Consider the following 17,745-nt stretch of genomic DNA (forward strand, 5'->3'; position numbering starts at 1 on the left):
GAGTGTGTGTGTGTGTGTGTGTGTGAGAGAGAAAGAGAGAGAGAGAGAGAGAGTGAGAGCATTTGTGTAGGTCGTCCCATTGATTACGTGAATGACTCTATAGGACAGTAACAGCAGCTGATTCTTTGAGCTCATTGCAAACCAGCTAAAAATAACAGCTGCTTTCAAGCTACTACATTGTAAAAAGTGGTAACATGTAATTGTTTCTTTATGTAGCTATTTCTACCTGATCTAACCCATAATATATATATAATTTTTTTTTTCTTAAATCAAACCAATTAATTTAGATGTTACCACGTCACCCATGCCTAAATCCACCACTGAATGGTAGCATCAGACACCATTCACTTTCATTCCATCTTTTTTTCTGCACAGTAAAAGTGAATGGTGACAGAGGCTAAAATTCTGCCTAACATCTCCTTTTGTCTTCCACAGAAGAAAGAAAGTTATACTGGTTTGAAATAACATGAGGGTGATTAAAAGATGAAAGCATTTTAATTTTGGGTGGACTATCCCTTTAAATAGTCTCCCTCCTTGTCCACCCTATCACATCCATCACCTCTTTTGCCCTGCCCCTTTCATCTTTTTCCCTCTAATCTTTCTCTTATGGCCGTATTGTGATATTTTAGTTTTCGCCATCACGCTGGTTAGATTACATGGATTATGGATTATATTTGGAGAGAAATTCACACCAGCCTGTAGTTAGTGGGCAGATGGCTGTGGGTTTGATCTTAGCAAAGCAGATGTTTCTCTACTTAAAACATTTTTCTCATCTGTACATGTTTCCTTAGTGTCATATTGACCAACTAACTTCTAAACATTATTGACAGATTTATAATGCATACATTCTTATTGTAGTTGTAGTAAATGATAAGGGAGGTTATGGGGCAAACAATCTTGTGCGTAAATGGAGCATGCACTGGCTGGTTTTGAAGTGACTGGCATGCACTTCAGAGATATGTTTTAGAGACTGTGTTATTTCCTGATCTTAATTTATTTAACAGAGTAAACTCACTTTAAAGTGATTCCTGAATAATTCTGAGTGGTGGTTTAACAGGATATTAGGTTATTGCATGAAAATCCCAGGACATCAGCAGTTACAGAAATACTCAAACCAGCCCGTCTGGCTCCAGCAATCATCCATGCGATTATTTAATAGCCAATCATGTGGCAGCAGTGCATAAAATCATGCAGACACGGGTCAGGAGCTTCAGTTAATGTACTGTACACATCAACCATCAGAATAGGGAAAAGTGTGATCTCAGTGATTTGGACCATGGCATGATTGTTGGTGCCAGACAGGCTGGTTTGATTATTTATGTAACTGTTGATCTACTGGGATTTTTATACACAACAGTCTCTAGAATTTACTCTGGTTCCAAAAACAAAAAACATCAAGTGAGCGGCAGTTCTGCTGATGGAAATATCGTGTTGATGAGAGAGGTCAACAGAGAATGGCCAGACTGGTTCGAACTGACAGTCTACGGTAACTCAGATAACCGCTCTGTACAACTGTGGTGTGAATAATAGCATCTCAGTACGCTATTCTGAGATGCGGGCTGGCGTTCATTTGGTGGCACGAGGGGGACCTACACAATATTAAGCAGGTGGTTTTAATGTTGTGGCTGATTGGTGTATATATACAGAAATATATCATACTAAACCAGCATTTATCTATTTATTGGCATGTCCCCTTTTTGTTTTAATTTGACAGCATGTACTCAAGCTGGCATGGAGATATCTATGATATTTTGATATTATGATATTTTTCATTTTCTTTCTTCAGTTTAGTCATTTGTAAAACAGATTAGTCTTCCACTTAGCACAATGCTGCATGGCCCACAGACTGAATAGGGTGAACAGTGTAGATTTATGACAGGCTAGTAGCCACAGAGGACATAGGATCATGAACTCTGAGACCTCTCCCCCCTTCTGCTCCAGACATAAACATCCATGTGTACCCATCTATTCATACTGTACAGCTTTATAGTTACAGTACAGTATTAGAACATAACACACTGACATCTTTCCTGATGGAGTGTATGAAATGATAATGGAGTGTGCAGGAGCTCCAGGACTGTATTATGAGCACTGGGTGGACATAATGAGACAAGCACATGGGAAAGACTCTGAGCAGTGCTGGAACCACATACACGCTTGATTTAACAAATGTTTTGGTACAGTGGAAATACTGATTCGGAAAAAAAAATGGAGATTGAAGCAAGCCATCAAGAAAAGATTAAGTTCGCTATATTTTCCCTTCCAGTCATGAGAAACTGTCCAAGGCAGGATGTTTGATTGAGAGTAAAAAGCAGAGCTCAAAGACAGGATGGCAGAAGGTGGAAGTAGCATAAGAGAAACTTGATCCTGACTAAGTCTTGGGATGGAGCTACAGTCTCCCACTGTTTCTATCTCCTCTTATCTTGTGGACTGCGGTGGTTATTAGGATAATTTGGTCTGGTTTGGTGGTAAGAGAGGATGAGTAATGTGGACAATGGGCACTGGAGGGTAGTCAGAGTAATCTGAGATAAAAACTCTCTCACACATACATGAACACACATCATGGATAGAAGTTAACAGTTAATTCAATGAAACTTGCAAAGGCATTTCCACAGGCTTGAAATAGTATTGCATTTTTAAAAACAACAATAATAATTAAACGTAGAAGTGGCACATAAAACTCAGTTTGCAAAAATGTAGTAATAACATTCATTCTAAGAGACTAGGTTGCAAATGATAATAATAATAAATTTTATTTGAATAGCACCTTTCATACATCAAGTGCAGCTCAAAGTGCTTCACATGTAAGAAATTAAATGTCACCGGAAGTGACTGCATTAAAATGTATAAAAATATAAAAAAGAAAATGAAAAGAAATGTGTTTTAAATGAAAATTTATATTTCGTATTTTTATTATTTTTAAAAATAAATAATAGTAAAAAGTAAAACATTAAGTACATTTAATTTAGTTTTATTTCTATTTTATTTTCAATTTGTCCTTAGTTTAGTATTTTAGTTTCCCTATCTGTCACTCACTCGAAGTTGTGTCGATGTAGTGACACTAGGGGTCACTCTTGGGAGCCCGAGACACCTCTGGTCTTTGATAAAAGGCCAATGAAAATTGGCGAGTGGTATTTGCATGCCACTCCCCCGGACATACAGGTATAAAAGGAGCTGGTATGCAACCACTCATTCAGATTTTCTCTTCGGAACCGAACGTTCATGCTCACTGAGCTGAATACTACTGTTCATTCACCTCTGCTGGATCTGACAGCGCATTTCAGCGGCTTCTCCCCCCTCTGCACTGGTGCACTGCAGAGAATGCCACTGGGCGCTTCGGCAGAAATAAAAGAGTATATTTCTCTAAAAGAGCGGCACACACGGAACGTCTTTTTAAAGACACGTCTTTCTAAAGATGCTTTTCCGATTGTGTGTTATTCCTGGTTGCGCTCGTTATCTCTCGCCTTCTGACGATCACGATCACTGTCATTCGTGTCTGGGCACTGCTCACGCGGAGACAGCGTTCGTGGATGGTCATGTTCTCATTGCGAGGATATGTCCATGGCAACGTTGTGGTCGCGGCTCACCTTCGTAAGAAAGCAAGCCACCCCAGAGGCTCCCGCCTCGGTCCTTTTACCCACGGGTATGAGGCCAGCGTGGCTAGCACTGGGGGCGATTTGGGGACCCCAATGGGACTGCCTCCGCCGGGTATCCCCCCGCAGACCTCCCATTCCCCAGCACGCTCGTCTGCCCTGATCGGGCTTCCGGATGAGTCCGCCGGCTTGTCTCACAGCGAGTTCGACCTCTTATTCGGAGCCTGTGAAAGTGATGAGCTCTCGAGCGCAGCATCGGAGAGCGGGCTCGTCCAGTCGGAAGCCTCAGCTGGGCTCCTCCCTTTGGGGACGATTGCCCAGTCACAGGCTGATGCGGAGATGACGACATGCTTTCCCGGGCATCTGCGAGCGTTGGCTAGAGTGGAACTCACTGCTCTTCCCTGAACCCTCGCGGCTCGGTGATTGGTTCCTGGGCTCGCAGCGCCACTCAAAGCCATGCCCCGCCCCCGTTCCTTTCTTCCCGGAAGTGCATGAAGAGCTGACAAGGTCGCGGGAGGCATTTTTTACTGCCCAGTCCCGATCTTTTCAGCTTCCCCGCCCTCACTACCCTTGATGGTGGGGCAGCCAAGGGCTATTCGGCAATCCCCCGGTGGATAAAAGCGCTCGCGGTGCACCTATACCCACAGAGTGCCGCCACCTGGCACGGGTGCCCAAAGCCCCTGTCCAAGGCCTGTAGGTTTACGTCATCTCTGACGGCCAAGGCCTACGGTGCCGCTGGACAAGCCGCCTCCACCCTGCACACCATGGCTCTCCTGCAAGTCCGCCAAGGTGCTAAAGGAACTGCACGAGGGTAGTTCCGTCCCAGGACTGATGCAGGAACTGTGCTCGGCGACCGACCTCGCTCTCTGAGCGACAGAGGTCATGGCGTGGTCTCTCGGGTGGACGATGGCCACACTAGTGGTCCAGGAGCGCCACCTTTGGCTCAACATGGTCGAGATGGGTGAGACCGACATGACATGATTCTTTGCTGCACCCATTTCCCAGGCGGGCCTATTCAGCGACACCGTCAAGGACTTTACCCAGCAGTTTTCGATGGAGGAGCAGTAGACAGATGCTAGCCGGCATATCCTGCCCTGGTGTGGCTCAAGATCCCGCAACCCGTCTACTCATCGCCAAGGGCGTCCCCCTGCGGTGACGCAGGAAGCAGACGCCACCCGTCTCGCGGCCGCCCAGAACCCATGAAAGGCTTCAAAGCACCCTTGAGATGGGCGACCAAAGGACAACAAAAACCCGCTGCTCTGGAGCTGGTAAGCAGATCTCTCCATCTTTTTGTTACCTTTTGCATTTAATTGTGCTGCATGCCCAAATGGAGCGGTTTCCTTGTTCCCTGTGTCACATATCCAGTGTGCACGGCCATCATCACGACCACCGTCCACCACTCTATTTGACAGGTTTGGCGCTCCAGCGGCGGTCTCCCGCACCTGAGCGCCCAGCTGTGGCACAAATCCGCCCCCGATGTGACGGCCTCTTCCTCTCCCGTCCCAGGCTGTTCCAGGGGTGGTCACAAGGAGCCAGGTAAGTGCTTCGATGTCCTTAGACTCAGCACGGCCACGACGTGGTGTGGCACCCCGAGCTCTGCCCCGCCGCGAGGCCCCACCTGCCGGTACTTCCGATGACGTTGTCCCTTTGGCCCCCCTTGCGCGGAACTTGGATGCATGGCTTGTGTTTTTCAATCGGTCGCGAGGGCTGGTCCGGAACGTCCGACTCGGCTGCGCGATTCTTCGCCAGGCGTCCGCCCAGGTTCAGCTGTGTTCACTTCACCTTGGTGAAGGACTAAAATGCTGCTACCTTGCACGGAGATCACTACCATCCTACAGAAGGGCGCGATAGAACCTGTCCCTCCAGCCGAGATGAAGAAGGGGTTTTTCAGCCTCTAATTCATCGTACCGAAAAAAGGCGGTGGGTTGCGGCCAATCTTGGACCTGTGAGTTCTGAACTAGGCTTTACACAGACTCCCATTCAAGATGCTGATGCAAAAACGCATTCTGGCGAGTGTCCGGCATCAAGATTGGTTTTCAGCGATAGACCCGAAGGATGCGTATTTCCACGTCTTGATTCTTCCTCGACAAAGTCCCTTCCTGCGGTTTGCGTCCGAGAGTCAGGCGTATCAGTACAAAGTCCTCCTCTCCTCGCATCTTTATGAAGGTCGCAGAGGCTGCCCTTGCCCATTATGGGAGGTGGGTATTCGCATTCTAAACTATCTCGACTGGCTAATCCTAGCTCATTCTCGAGACATGTTGTGTGCACACAGGGACCTGGTGCTCTCACACCTCAGCCGACTAGGGCTTCGGGTCAACTGGGAAAAGAGCAAGCTCCTCCCGGTTCAGAGCATCCCTTTTCTCGGTTTGGAGTTGGACTCAGTCTCCTTGACAGCGTGCCTTATGAATGAGCGTGCCCAGTCGGTGCTGGCCTGTTTGAAGGCATTCAAACAGAAAACAGCGGATCCACAGAAACTTTTTCAGAGGCTCCTGGGGCATATGGCATCCTTGGCGGTGGCCACCCCGCTCGGGTTGATGCATATGAGGCCGCTTCAGCACTGGCTCCAGACTCGAGTCCCGAGATGGGCATGGCGCCAAGGGACACGTCGCGTGGTCATCACGCCGGACTGTCACTGTCTTTTCAGCCCTTGGACCGACATCTCGTTTCTACGGGCAGGTGTTCCTCTAGAACTGGTCTCCAGGCATGTCGTGGTCACGACAGACGCGTCCAAAACGGGATGGGGCGCTGTTTGCAACGGGCACGCAGCCACTGGCCTCTGGACGGGTCCGCGACTGCATTGGCACATCAACTGCCTTGAGTTGTTAGCAATTCTGCTCGCCCTGCAGAGGTTTGAATCCAGGGCAAGCACATGTTAGTTCAGACAGACAACACGACAACGGTAGCATATGTCAACCGCCAAGGCGGTCTGCGCGCTTGTTGTATGTCACAACTCGCCCGCCGTCTCCTCCTCTGCAGTCAGCAGCACTTAAAGTCGCTGCAAGCCACTCACATCCCGGGTAACCTCAACACTACAGCGGACGTGCTGTCACGACAGGTTACCCTCAGGGGAGAGTGGAGACTCCACCCTCAGGTGGTCCAGCTGATTTGGAGTCAATTTGACAGGCACAGGTGCACCTGTTCGCCTCCCAAGAATCCTCCCCACTGCCCGCTCTGGTACGCCCTGACCGAGGCCCCCCTTGGCATAGACGTGCTGGCACACAGCTGGCCCCCTGGCATGCGCAAATATGCTTTTCCCCAATGAGCCTGCCTGCACAGACCCTATTACCCCCTTTTTTTTTCAAGTGATGAAAAAGATTTCCTGTAGTTTTTTTTTTTTTAGTTTCGTCATAATAACAATGCTTACAATTAAAATGTAAAAAATTAGTTCTGTTAACCCTGATCTTTATGCGGGGAGAGAAAGACAGAGATGTGTACTAAAATGAATGATCATGTTACAGTATGTGTCATTACTTTTGGGTCAGCTTCACAAATTGTGGCTTTATTACTATTACAGTCCTCAAAACACAGACAAAATCATTATATCAGTATATCATCACCTGCTATGTTTTATTTATGTTAAATAAACAGACAAAAAAGGGCTTTGTAAAAGAGTATTGCTAAAGGCTCTCTCTGTTTCTTTCTGTTTCTCTAATGACAGCCACATGGGCTGAGGCACTGATTCAGCGGTAGGGCCGAATGCCACGTTCTCTGTATTTCTGTGCAGCACCAGTGGTGTGTTAACTTCAGTGCCCTGAGGATGGGGAAATTTAAGGTGTTCTCTGATGGGCTACAGCTTTCCAGAGGTCTACAGTTGAAAAAGCATCTTCTGTGCTCCCACATTTCAGTTCAGTACAGTTCAGTTTAATCAGCAAGACAAAATTATTTACAAAAATAAAAGTCTGTTTTTATTTATCCTGTTGTGACCTAATTGACACTGCTGTTGGGTTTGTTAACTTGATCTATGTTAGCAAAGATGTGAAGTCGCTGTCAGATTGTTGTCGTGTCTCTCTGAGCAGCTTTGTAAATGTGTCACCGGTCGGCCAATAACAATGAGCCAGCTTGAGCTGACTTCCTACTGTAAATTTACTCTACAGTCATTTCACACCCTACCCTTCCCCAGTGGTGTAGTAGTGTCTGAAGAGGTGAGCATACTGTGAATGTATGAAAGATCACCCAAAAAATTCTGCTTAGAGATATAAATTGAACTGATTTGATAACAGGAGAAAAAGGTACTGCGGACAGCAGTAAAACGAAAAAAAAAAAAAAAAAAGAGAGAGAGCATCAAAAACTAGCAGGGGTGCAACAACATGCAGTATTTTCACAAAGTTTAATTGTATAAGTTACATATATATATACAGTTGTGCTCAAAAGTTTGCATACCCTTGGAGAATTGGTAATATATGTACCATTTTTAAAGAAAACATGAGTGAGCAGGTAAAACATTTCTTTTATTTCTTATGGGATTCATATTCAACTGTAGGTTATAACAGAATGGCACAATCATAAAACAAAACATGGCAACAATGAAAAAAATTAAATGACCCCTGTTCAAAAGTCTGCATATCATTAGTTCTTAATACTGTGTATTACCCCCTTTAACATCAATGACAGTGTGCAGTCTTTTGTAATAGTTGTCTATGAGGCCCCAAATTCTTGCAGGTGTTATAGCTGCCCATTCATCTTGGAAAAATGCCTCCAGATCATGCAAAGTCTTTGGTCGTCTTGCATGAACCGCACATTTGAGATCTCCCCAGAGTGGCTCAATGATATTAAGGTCAGGAGACTGTAATGGCCACTCCAGAACCTTCACCTTTTTCTGCTGTAAAAAACCACTGGAGGATCAACTTGGCCTTGTGCTTGGTGTCATTGTCGTGCTGGAAGGTCCAAGAGCATCCCAGGGGCAGCTTTCGTGCAGAACAATGCCAGTATTTTCTGATAACATGCTGCATTCATCTTGCCATCAATTTTCACAAGATTCCCTATGCCTTTAGAGCTCACACACCCCCAAAACATCAGTGAGCCACCACCATGCTTCACAGTGGGGATGGTATTCTTTTCACTATAGTCAATGAGTTTGTTAGCTCTCACGTGGATGTACTGAGCAGGTTAGATACTGAGCCAAGGGGAACAGAAAAGAACTGTCAAAAGACCTGCGTAACAAGGTAATGGAACTTTATAAAGATGGAAAAGGATATAAAAAGATATCCAAAGCCTTGAAAAAGGCAGTCAGTACTGTTCAATCACTTATTAAGAAGTGGAAAATTCAGGGATCTCTTGATACCAAGCCAAGGTCAGGTAGACCAAGAAAGATTTCAGCCACAACTGCCAGAAGAATTGTTCAGGATACAAAGAAAAACCCACAGGTAACCTCAGGAGAAATACAGGCTGCTCTGGAAAAAGATGGTGTGATTGTTTCAAGGAGCACAATACGACGATACTTGAACAAATATGAGCTGCATGGTTGAGTTGCCAGAAAGAAGCCTTTACTGTGCCAGTGCCACAAAAATGGCCGGTTACAATATGCCCGACAACACCTTGACACGCCTCACAGCTTCTGGCACACTGTAATTTGGAGTGACAAGACCAAAATAGAGCTTTATGGTCACAACCATAAGCACTATGTTTGGAGAGGGGTCAGCTGATGTTTTGGGGGTGTGTGAGCTCTGAAGCCACGGGGAATTTTGTGAAAATTGATGGCAAGATGAATGCAGCATGTTATCAGAAAATACTGGCAGACAATTTGCATTCTTCTGCACGAAAGCTGCGCATGGGATGCTCTTGGAATTTCCAGCACGACAATGACCCTAAGCACAAGGCCAAGTTGACCCTCCAGTGGTTACAACAGAAAAAGGTGAAGGTTCTGGAGTGGCCATCACAGTCTCCTGACCTTAATATCATCGAGCCACTCTGGGGAGATCTCAAACGTGCAGTTCATGCAAGACGACCAAAGACTTTGCATGACCTGGAGCATTTTGCCAAGACGAATGGGCAGCTATACCACCTGCAAGAATTTGGGGCCTCATGGACAACTATTACAAAAGACTGCATGCTGTCATTGATGCTAAAGGGGGCAATACACAGTATTAAGAACTAAGGTTATGCAGACTTTTGAACAGGGGTCATTTCATTTTTTTTTTTTCCATTGTTGCCATGTTTTGTTTTATGATTGTGCCATTCTGTTATAACCTACAGTTGAATATGACTCCCATAAGAAATGCCTTTTGCCTGCTCACTCATGTTTTCTTTAAAAATGGTACAAACTGTATATTACCAATTCTCCAAGGGTATGCAAACTTTTTAGCACCACTGTGTGTGTGTGTGTGTATGTATATATGTATATGTATATATGTATATGTATATATATATATATATATATATATATGTATATATATATATATATATGTATATGTATATATGTATATGTATATATATATATATATATGTATATGTATATATGTATATGTATATATGTATATGTATATGTATGTATATGTATATGTATGTATATGTATGTATATATATATATATGTATATATATATGTATATATGTATATGTGTATATATATGTATATGTGTATATATATATATATATGTGTGTGTGTGTATATATATATATATATATACACACACTCACTCTCTCTCTCTCTCTCTCTCTCTCTCTCTCTCTCTCTCTCTCTCTCTCTCTCTCTACCGGTCAAAAGTTTTGAAACACTTGACTGAAATGTTTCTCATGATCTTAAAAATCTTTTGATCTGAAGGCATATGCTTAAATGTTTGAAATGAGTTTTGTAGACAAAAATATAATTGTGCCAACATATTTAATTATAGAACTAAAATGAGATATATATATTTAAATTGATGACTTGGACCAAATAATAAAGAAAAGCAGCCGATAAGCACCCAACATAGATGGGAACTCCTTCAATACTGTTTAAAAATCATCCCAGGGTGATACCTCAAGAAGTTGGTTGAGAAAATGTCAAGAGTACATGTCTGCAAATTCTAGGCAAAGGGTGACTACTTTGAAGATGCTAAAATATAACACAGTTTTGATTTATTTTGGATTTTTATAGTCACAACATAATTCCCATAGTTCCATTTATGTTATTCTATAGTTTTGATGACTTTACTATTATTCTAAAATGTGAAGAAAAAAAAATTATAATAAAGAATGAGTGTGTTTCAAAACATTTGACCGGTAGTGTATATATTTACGTTTAGCAGGGAAATCAATTTACAGCGCAAATTTTGGTTACTCCAGGGATGCTTGTGCATCAGACGCTGGAAATGTCCCGCCCCTTGCTGAAACGGAAAATATGATTGGTTTGCAAATATCCAATCGCGTCTGAAATGAAGGTTCTGATTGGTGGATCAGCTTAGTCGGGCTGTTTATCTTGTCAGTGCCATCAGTTGCGCTCCAGCAGCTCCGTGCGCGTTTAGAGAGAATCTATGTACACTTAGATGTGTCACTTTCAGGGGAAACTTTTGTGTGTGTGTGTGTGTGTGTGTGTGTGCGTGCCATTGTATTCTTTAATTATCTTTTATTACTATTTTGTCATAGTATGAGTCAGGATACAGGCTACACTTTAACAAAAAATAAATAAATAAATTAAAAAAATAAGTACCATGGTATTTATTTACTATATATTTAAATATACCATGGTAATAGTATATGTTTTGGAAATATAGCATGGTAATACCATATTTTTTTTTTTTTTTTTTTTGGGACATATACCATAGTAATAACATATTTTTTGGACATGTACTATGGTAATATCAGTGGTGTAGTTGTGACTGAAGAGGTGGGCATACTGTGATTTTATCTAGGAAATCGCCAGAGGGAGCTCCGCGCCCCTGTTGTCAAAACACAGATTTATCCAATGCAACTGGTTGTTCTTCAGTGGGACACGCTGGTGGAGGAACGGGACGGATTTGCATCGGGGCGAGGGAAGAGGGAGGGTACTGCGGGCAGCCCAAACAACTAGAAAGAGACGAATGGACGGAATAAAACTGGATAGATGCAAGATAAATCGCTCGTATCATTTTTAATAGCCTACTTAAAAAAACAAAAAACAAACAAAAAAAAAAAAACCCATCGTATTTACAACCGCTTTACCTCCACATTCCCCTGCAAAACAAGTTAAGCTGTCCAATGAATGGAGTTGCATTTTGCCTTGTTGGAATACCTCCGTATCCAGAAAACGAAGTAAGTGTAAGACTTTTCCTCACTAAAGCCAAACGCTTAGTTTAAAAGATTGAGTATGCGATGTTCTGCATATGTGTTTGTTAAATATTGTAGGAAGAGTTGGTCAGAGAGCATGATTTCCTAAGAGGATTAAATAGCACGCATGGATGGCAACAATGTGTACAACCCAAGACATAACAGATGAGACTGCTATTCCTCTAGAAATTAATTTCAACCTCCAGCTTGGATTAACAATGGCATTTTATCCTTTACTAGTTTATAAAACTTGCCTTTACCGTTATAAACGACTGAAATGGTCTGACGCTAAGATCAATCGCACATTGTTGTTGTGTCAGAATTCAGCTGCACACGCTGTCAATCAATCACCCATAGGCTACGTCATTTATTCAAATATCTGAACATTTGAATTAAAAACAAAATAATGTGAAAAGGCGGTAAATGTGCAAATAGTAATAAACATAAATTAATAAATAATTTATTTCTGTCAAAATGGTTCAAAACCTTATTTGGGGTAAATGCTGACAAATGTAGGCTACTTTTAAATGTAAATCAAGCTTATATCTAGCAGGCTATTATGTTTACATCATAATATCACATAGTATGTCACATATAATTATCTATTCTATTGTTATATTTATACATGCACCGATCAGCCACAACATTAAAACCACCTGCCTAATATTGTGTAGGTTCCCCTCATGCCACCAAAACATTGCCAACCCGCATCTCAGAATATCACTCTGAGATGCTATTCTTCTCACCATAATTGTACAGAGCGGTTATCTGAGTTACCATAGACTTTGTCAGTTTGAACCAGTCTGGCCATTCTCTGTTGAGCTCTCTCATCAACAAGGCATTTCCAGCCACCGAACTGCCGCTCACTGGATGTTTTTTGTTTTGGGCACCATTCGGAGTAAATTCTAGAGACTGTTGTGTGTGAAAATCCCATGAGATCAGCAGTTGCAGAAATACTCAAACCAGCCCATCTGGCACCAACAATCATCTATGCAATTATCTAATCAGCCAATCGTGTGGCAGAAGTGCATAAAATCATGCAGACACAGGTCAGGAGCTTCAGTTAATGTTCACATCAACCATCAGAATGAGGAAAAAATGTGATCTCAGTGATTGAAACCGTTGCATGATTGTTGGTGCCAGACGGGCTGGTTTGAGTTTTTCTGTAACTGCTGATCTACTGGGATTTTCATACACAACAGTCTCTAGAATTTACACTGAATGGTTCCAAAACCAAAAAAACATCAAGTGAGCGGCAGTTCAGTGGATGGAAATGCCTTGTTGATGAGAGAGATCAACAGAGAATGGCCAGTTTGGTTCGAACTGACAAAGTCTAAGGTAACTCAGATAACCACTATGTACAACTGTGGTGAGAAGAATAGCATCTCAGAGTGATATTCTGATATGCGGGTTGGCAATGTTTTGGCGGCATGAGGGGGACCTACACAATATTAGGCAGGTGGTTTTAATTTTGTGGCTGATCGGTGTATCTGTCTGTCTATCTATCGAGACAAAGGATACCATAATATATAACATAATATTACATTAGAAATTGAGATATAATTATTCATAAACAGGTTCCTTGGAGTTGCATGCTCTTTGAACTGCTGAATTTGTGACAGTTTTAAAATATGGAACTAATATTCTATCTGGCGTTCCCACTTTTCTTTTTCCAAGAAGGCTAGGCCCCCTTCTTCTGTGTGTAAAATGTGTGTGAGATCTGTGTTTTTATTTAGGAGGATTGTTAGTTATAGTTGAGTGCATGTGTGTGTACTGTATATGTGTTGTCCATGTGTGTATGGGTGTGTTCCAGCATATTGCAGCATCGCCTGAATGATGAGTAAATAGCTAAAAAAAACTGCGTCTTAGATCTTTTCCTGACTTAATTCTTAATGTCCAACCACAGCATATGCAGCAGCTAAATGGAGAAAAGGATAACAGGAATAGATGGCTTTTGTGCATTATTAACAATAGATCATATCACATCAGTACACTTATTGTGGTTTTGCCGCAGAGTTAAGTCAACCGAGTCAGCATGCCTGTTCATGTCTATTTTATAACCTGTGTCCTTATCTGAAGGTTGAATGGACCTGTACCTGTAACTGTATAACAAACTGTATCACAGCATCTGACCACTTCTTCTTTTTACACTATTATTTTAAAGGAAGGACTCTATCTTGCGGCTAGAAAAACAGTATGTTTTAACAGATCTATTGGTTCCATAACAGCTCTATTCTGCATCCAAAACTAAAAATGTTTTAGTTTCATACTAGCGCCAGTTTGGCAATGCTATAATATTCGACGCCCACAGAACTGTGCAAAAAGCTCCACAGATTTCTGTAGAATTTTAATCGTTGCATCCTTGCGTGTTTGTTTATAATATTTTGGATAACTTGATAATGCTTTCAGGTACCAAAAAGTGTGTAGCACTCTCAAATCTGTTCAACACATTTTTACCATGTTTAAATGCATTGAACAGAACTGAGAATTCTGCAAATTTCCCTCTCAAATCAATGTAGATATTGTCTGAGCCTAGATAGCCAATGACTGCATCGCCAAGGACCCCTCTGTCAAGCTCCTGAAGTTTGCAGATGACACCACTGTCATTGGCCTCATCCGAGATGACGATGAGTCTGCATACAGAAGGGAGGTAAAACAGCTGGCTCTCTGGTGCAGTCAAAACAACCTTGAGCTGAACATGCTCAGAACGGTGGAGATGATTGTGGACTTTAGGAGGAACACCCCAACAATGACCACCCTCACCATTCTAAACAGCACTGTGGCAGCAGTGGAGTCATTCAGGTTCCTGGGCACTACCATCTCACAGGACCTGAAGTGGGAAACCCACATTGACTCCATTGTGAAAAAGGCCCAGCAGAGGATGTACTTCCTTCGCCAGCTGAGGAAATTCAACCTGCCACAGGCGCTGCTGATACAGTTCTACTCAGCAGTCACTGAGTCTGTCCTCTGCACTTCAATAACTGTCTGGTTTGGTTCAGCTACAAAATCAGACATCAGAAGACTACAAAGGACAGTTCGGACTGCTGAGAGGATTATTGGTTGCCCCCTGCCCCCCCTTCAAGAACTATACACTTCCAGAGTGAGGAAAAAGGCTGGAAAAATCACTCTGGACCCCACTCACCCTGCCCACTACCTTTTTGAACTGTTGCCTTCTGGCCAATGCTTCAGAGCTCTGAGCACCAGAACCGTCAGGCACAGGAACAGTTTTTTCCCCCAGGAACAGTTAAATTGCCCCATTGAGCAATAACTATGTGCAATACACAGTTTAGTCTTTCTTATATTTATCCAACACATCCAGCCTCTCCTGCCATTTCATTCCTCTGAGAAAAAAAAAAACAAACAAAAAAAAAACATTTGCTCTGTACATAACAGATTTGTATTTACACTGTACTTAACAGATTGTATTAGATTTGCACTACCCATGTGTATTTGTGTATGTATGTATGTATGTGTGTCTGTACGTATGTGTATAATTATTTTTTATTTTTTATTATTATCTATGTCTTGCTGCTGTTTTTGTATTGTTTTTGTATTGTTGTACACTGGAAGCTCCTGTCACCAAGACAAATTCCTAGTATGTGTAAGCATACTTGGCAGTAAAGCTCATTCTGATTCTGATTCTGATGTTATTGTTGCCAGTGGTAACAAAATAATCTTGTAGACTGGAGTTTTTTAGTAAAGCAATAATGTAGAGAAATGTGAGGAAGTGAGAATTGTGTGACTGCTTTGTTCATTTAAACCTTACAAGAGCCTAACTTAGGGCCCCTTTCACCATACCCATAGAAAGTGGGAGAAAAAGAAGATACTTAAAAGCAAGAAAAGAGTAGGGAAGGAAGATGAGAGAGAGAGTTAGTAAGAAGGATTTACAGTATAAATCTCTTCTGGCATAAAGAATAATATAGTGTGGTGTAGTTGATTTCTCCTAAGGGTGTGGTTGGTGTTTGTGTGTGAGAGCGAGAATGTGTGTGAAAGTGTGTTGTCAACAGTGGCACTCTTTGCCTCTCTCCCAGTCATGCCTAATTGAACCCTGATTCAATTATCAAAGTGGTTAGGCAGAGAGAGGGAATTGATAGCAGGAAAGAAAGAGAGAGAGAGAGAGAGAGAACGTGAGAACACACTTCATTTCATTTAGAAAGACCAGCAGACTGCATTAGGTGTGTTCACAAACATCAGGTCAGAGCATTGACTGATTAGAGCAGAAAGTCACATGCACATCAGAGTTGTACATTCAGCATTTTGGTGTTTTAGAGCTGCCCCTGTCATTCAAACCAAACCACTGAGATGCTATGAGGATTATAGATGATTTTCTTTGTCGTAAATGTCTACTCAAACATAAATTATTAATTCTGTTTTTCGTATTGAGCTGATGCAGGATGACCTGGCAGAGGACTTGAGTAGAGAACAGCAGAGGAAAGAGTGAGATGTGTTCTGGCAGGATTGATACTTAAAGCTGAAGCATGTAATTTCTGGGCCACTAGCACCACTGAACAGCATTGCAAAAATAAAGTTTGTTTTCTAAATACAGAGGTCCATTAACACACAGATGCTATCAGCATAGATAGATAGACAGACAGACAGACAGACAGATTGCTAGATAGAGATCTATTTCATTAAAATATATTGCAGATGATACATGCATCCTTTTAGAAGATGCTCACATCCTTTCTTAAGTATTAATTTGGTCCTCGGAAATTATTCAGTATTCTAATTGGTCAGACTGACACAGAGGAGAGTGTTTTATATACTCTCTCTTCCCAGTCTCATGCCAGTTCTGCATAGTACGGGAGTTCAAGAAATTGATCCAGGACGCTACAAACCCAGATTTAGGAAGGCTTCCATTCTGAGAAGTCTGATGGTCTGAGTGGGCCGAGTACATACGCGCCCTCCACGACTGACAAAAGGCAAATAAAAAGGCAGAGAAAAGGCAGAGAAAATCAAAGAAAAACACTATTCGGATGGGATGATGTTTGGATGACAGTTCCTAACATAAGATGTCTGTCATTCCATGTACTCAATTGTGCAGGATTGGGATTTCTGTAGTTTTTTACTAAAGTGTCTATTTGTGGATAAGGGCATTATAAGTTATAAGGTCATGTGCTCTGGATGGGCATACATAACAAATGCCTTTGAGATAAAACTTGTATATGGGATATAATTATATCATTATGTAAATAATTAGGGGAGGATCACACCTGACACTGCTACTGTAGCCAATAGAGTGGCTGTTCTGTGTAGTCCATGGTGAGACTAATAAGATGAGTATTTTTATAATGGATGGGATGCCAGCAGCATCCCACCAACTGTTATTTTACCCAAACTTTAAAAAGTGGTAACCCCACCTAAAGGATATTTTTCTTCTGGATCTAACCATTAAAAATCTTAATGTAGTCAGTGCAGAAAGTTGGCTAAAAGGTCTAAATCCATAATTAAATAGCACCAGGCAGTGCAGCTGTAAATTTAGCTTTAGTTACTTTATTTGATGAAGGGATGAGGTTATGTGAGAAAACAGTTGTCAAGTAACCTAAAATGTGTTTCATGTGGTAAATTAACTGGTTTTATTTAAGTAAAAAATTTCATTTGTTTTGACTACATCAACCTGACAATAGGGATGTGCCCGAACCCGAATACCTTATTCGAAAAGACACGAACAATGACTTCAAAACGAATAACGGATTAATCCGAATAATATAAAAAATATTTGTATGACTGATTATCCAAGAGGCACAAGGATAAAGCGACATTTAATAAACATATACAAAATTACAACGCATTTATGAATCTGTGCAACCACTATTTCTAAAGTGTAAACCTTAGGAATGAAAATGTGCACGTTATGATTTCAAATCGGATGGGCGCGGTCTCGACTCCGCTTGCGGTCTCTGTTTATTGTGCGCATCTGGAGCTTATCAA

The 17,745-nt window shown here is 42.1% G+C and overlaps 1 protein-coding gene across 2 annotated transcripts in view; it reads left to right on the forward strand.

Annotated features, from left to right (window-relative positions):
- Positions 1-17,745, forward strand: part of LOC127450133 (rho GTPase-activating protein 23-like) — a 137,845-nt gene that overhangs the window by 5,586 nt on the left and 114,514 nt on the right. The window contains exon 1 of one of the 2 annotated variants that reach the window (XM_051713939.1): positions 11,551-11,799. The exons of the other annotated variant lie outside the window; for it this stretch is intronic. Within the exon in view, the coding sequence (XP_051569899.1) occupies positions 11,746-11,799 (54 nt within the window). The 5' untranslated portion in view covers positions 11,551-11,745. Of the gene's footprint in view, positions 1-11,550; positions 11,800-17,745 lie in introns of those variants that run through there. 2 annotated transcript variants of the gene reach the window in all.

Source organism: Myxocyprinus asiaticus, chromosome 13, assembly GCF_019703515.2.
Source record: "Myxocyprinus asiaticus isolate MX2 ecotype Aquarium Trade chromosome 13, UBuf_Myxa_2, whole genome shotgun sequence".
Lineage (NCBI taxonomy): Eukaryota > Metazoa > Chordata > Actinopteri > Cypriniformes > Catostomidae > Myxocyprinus > Myxocyprinus asiaticus.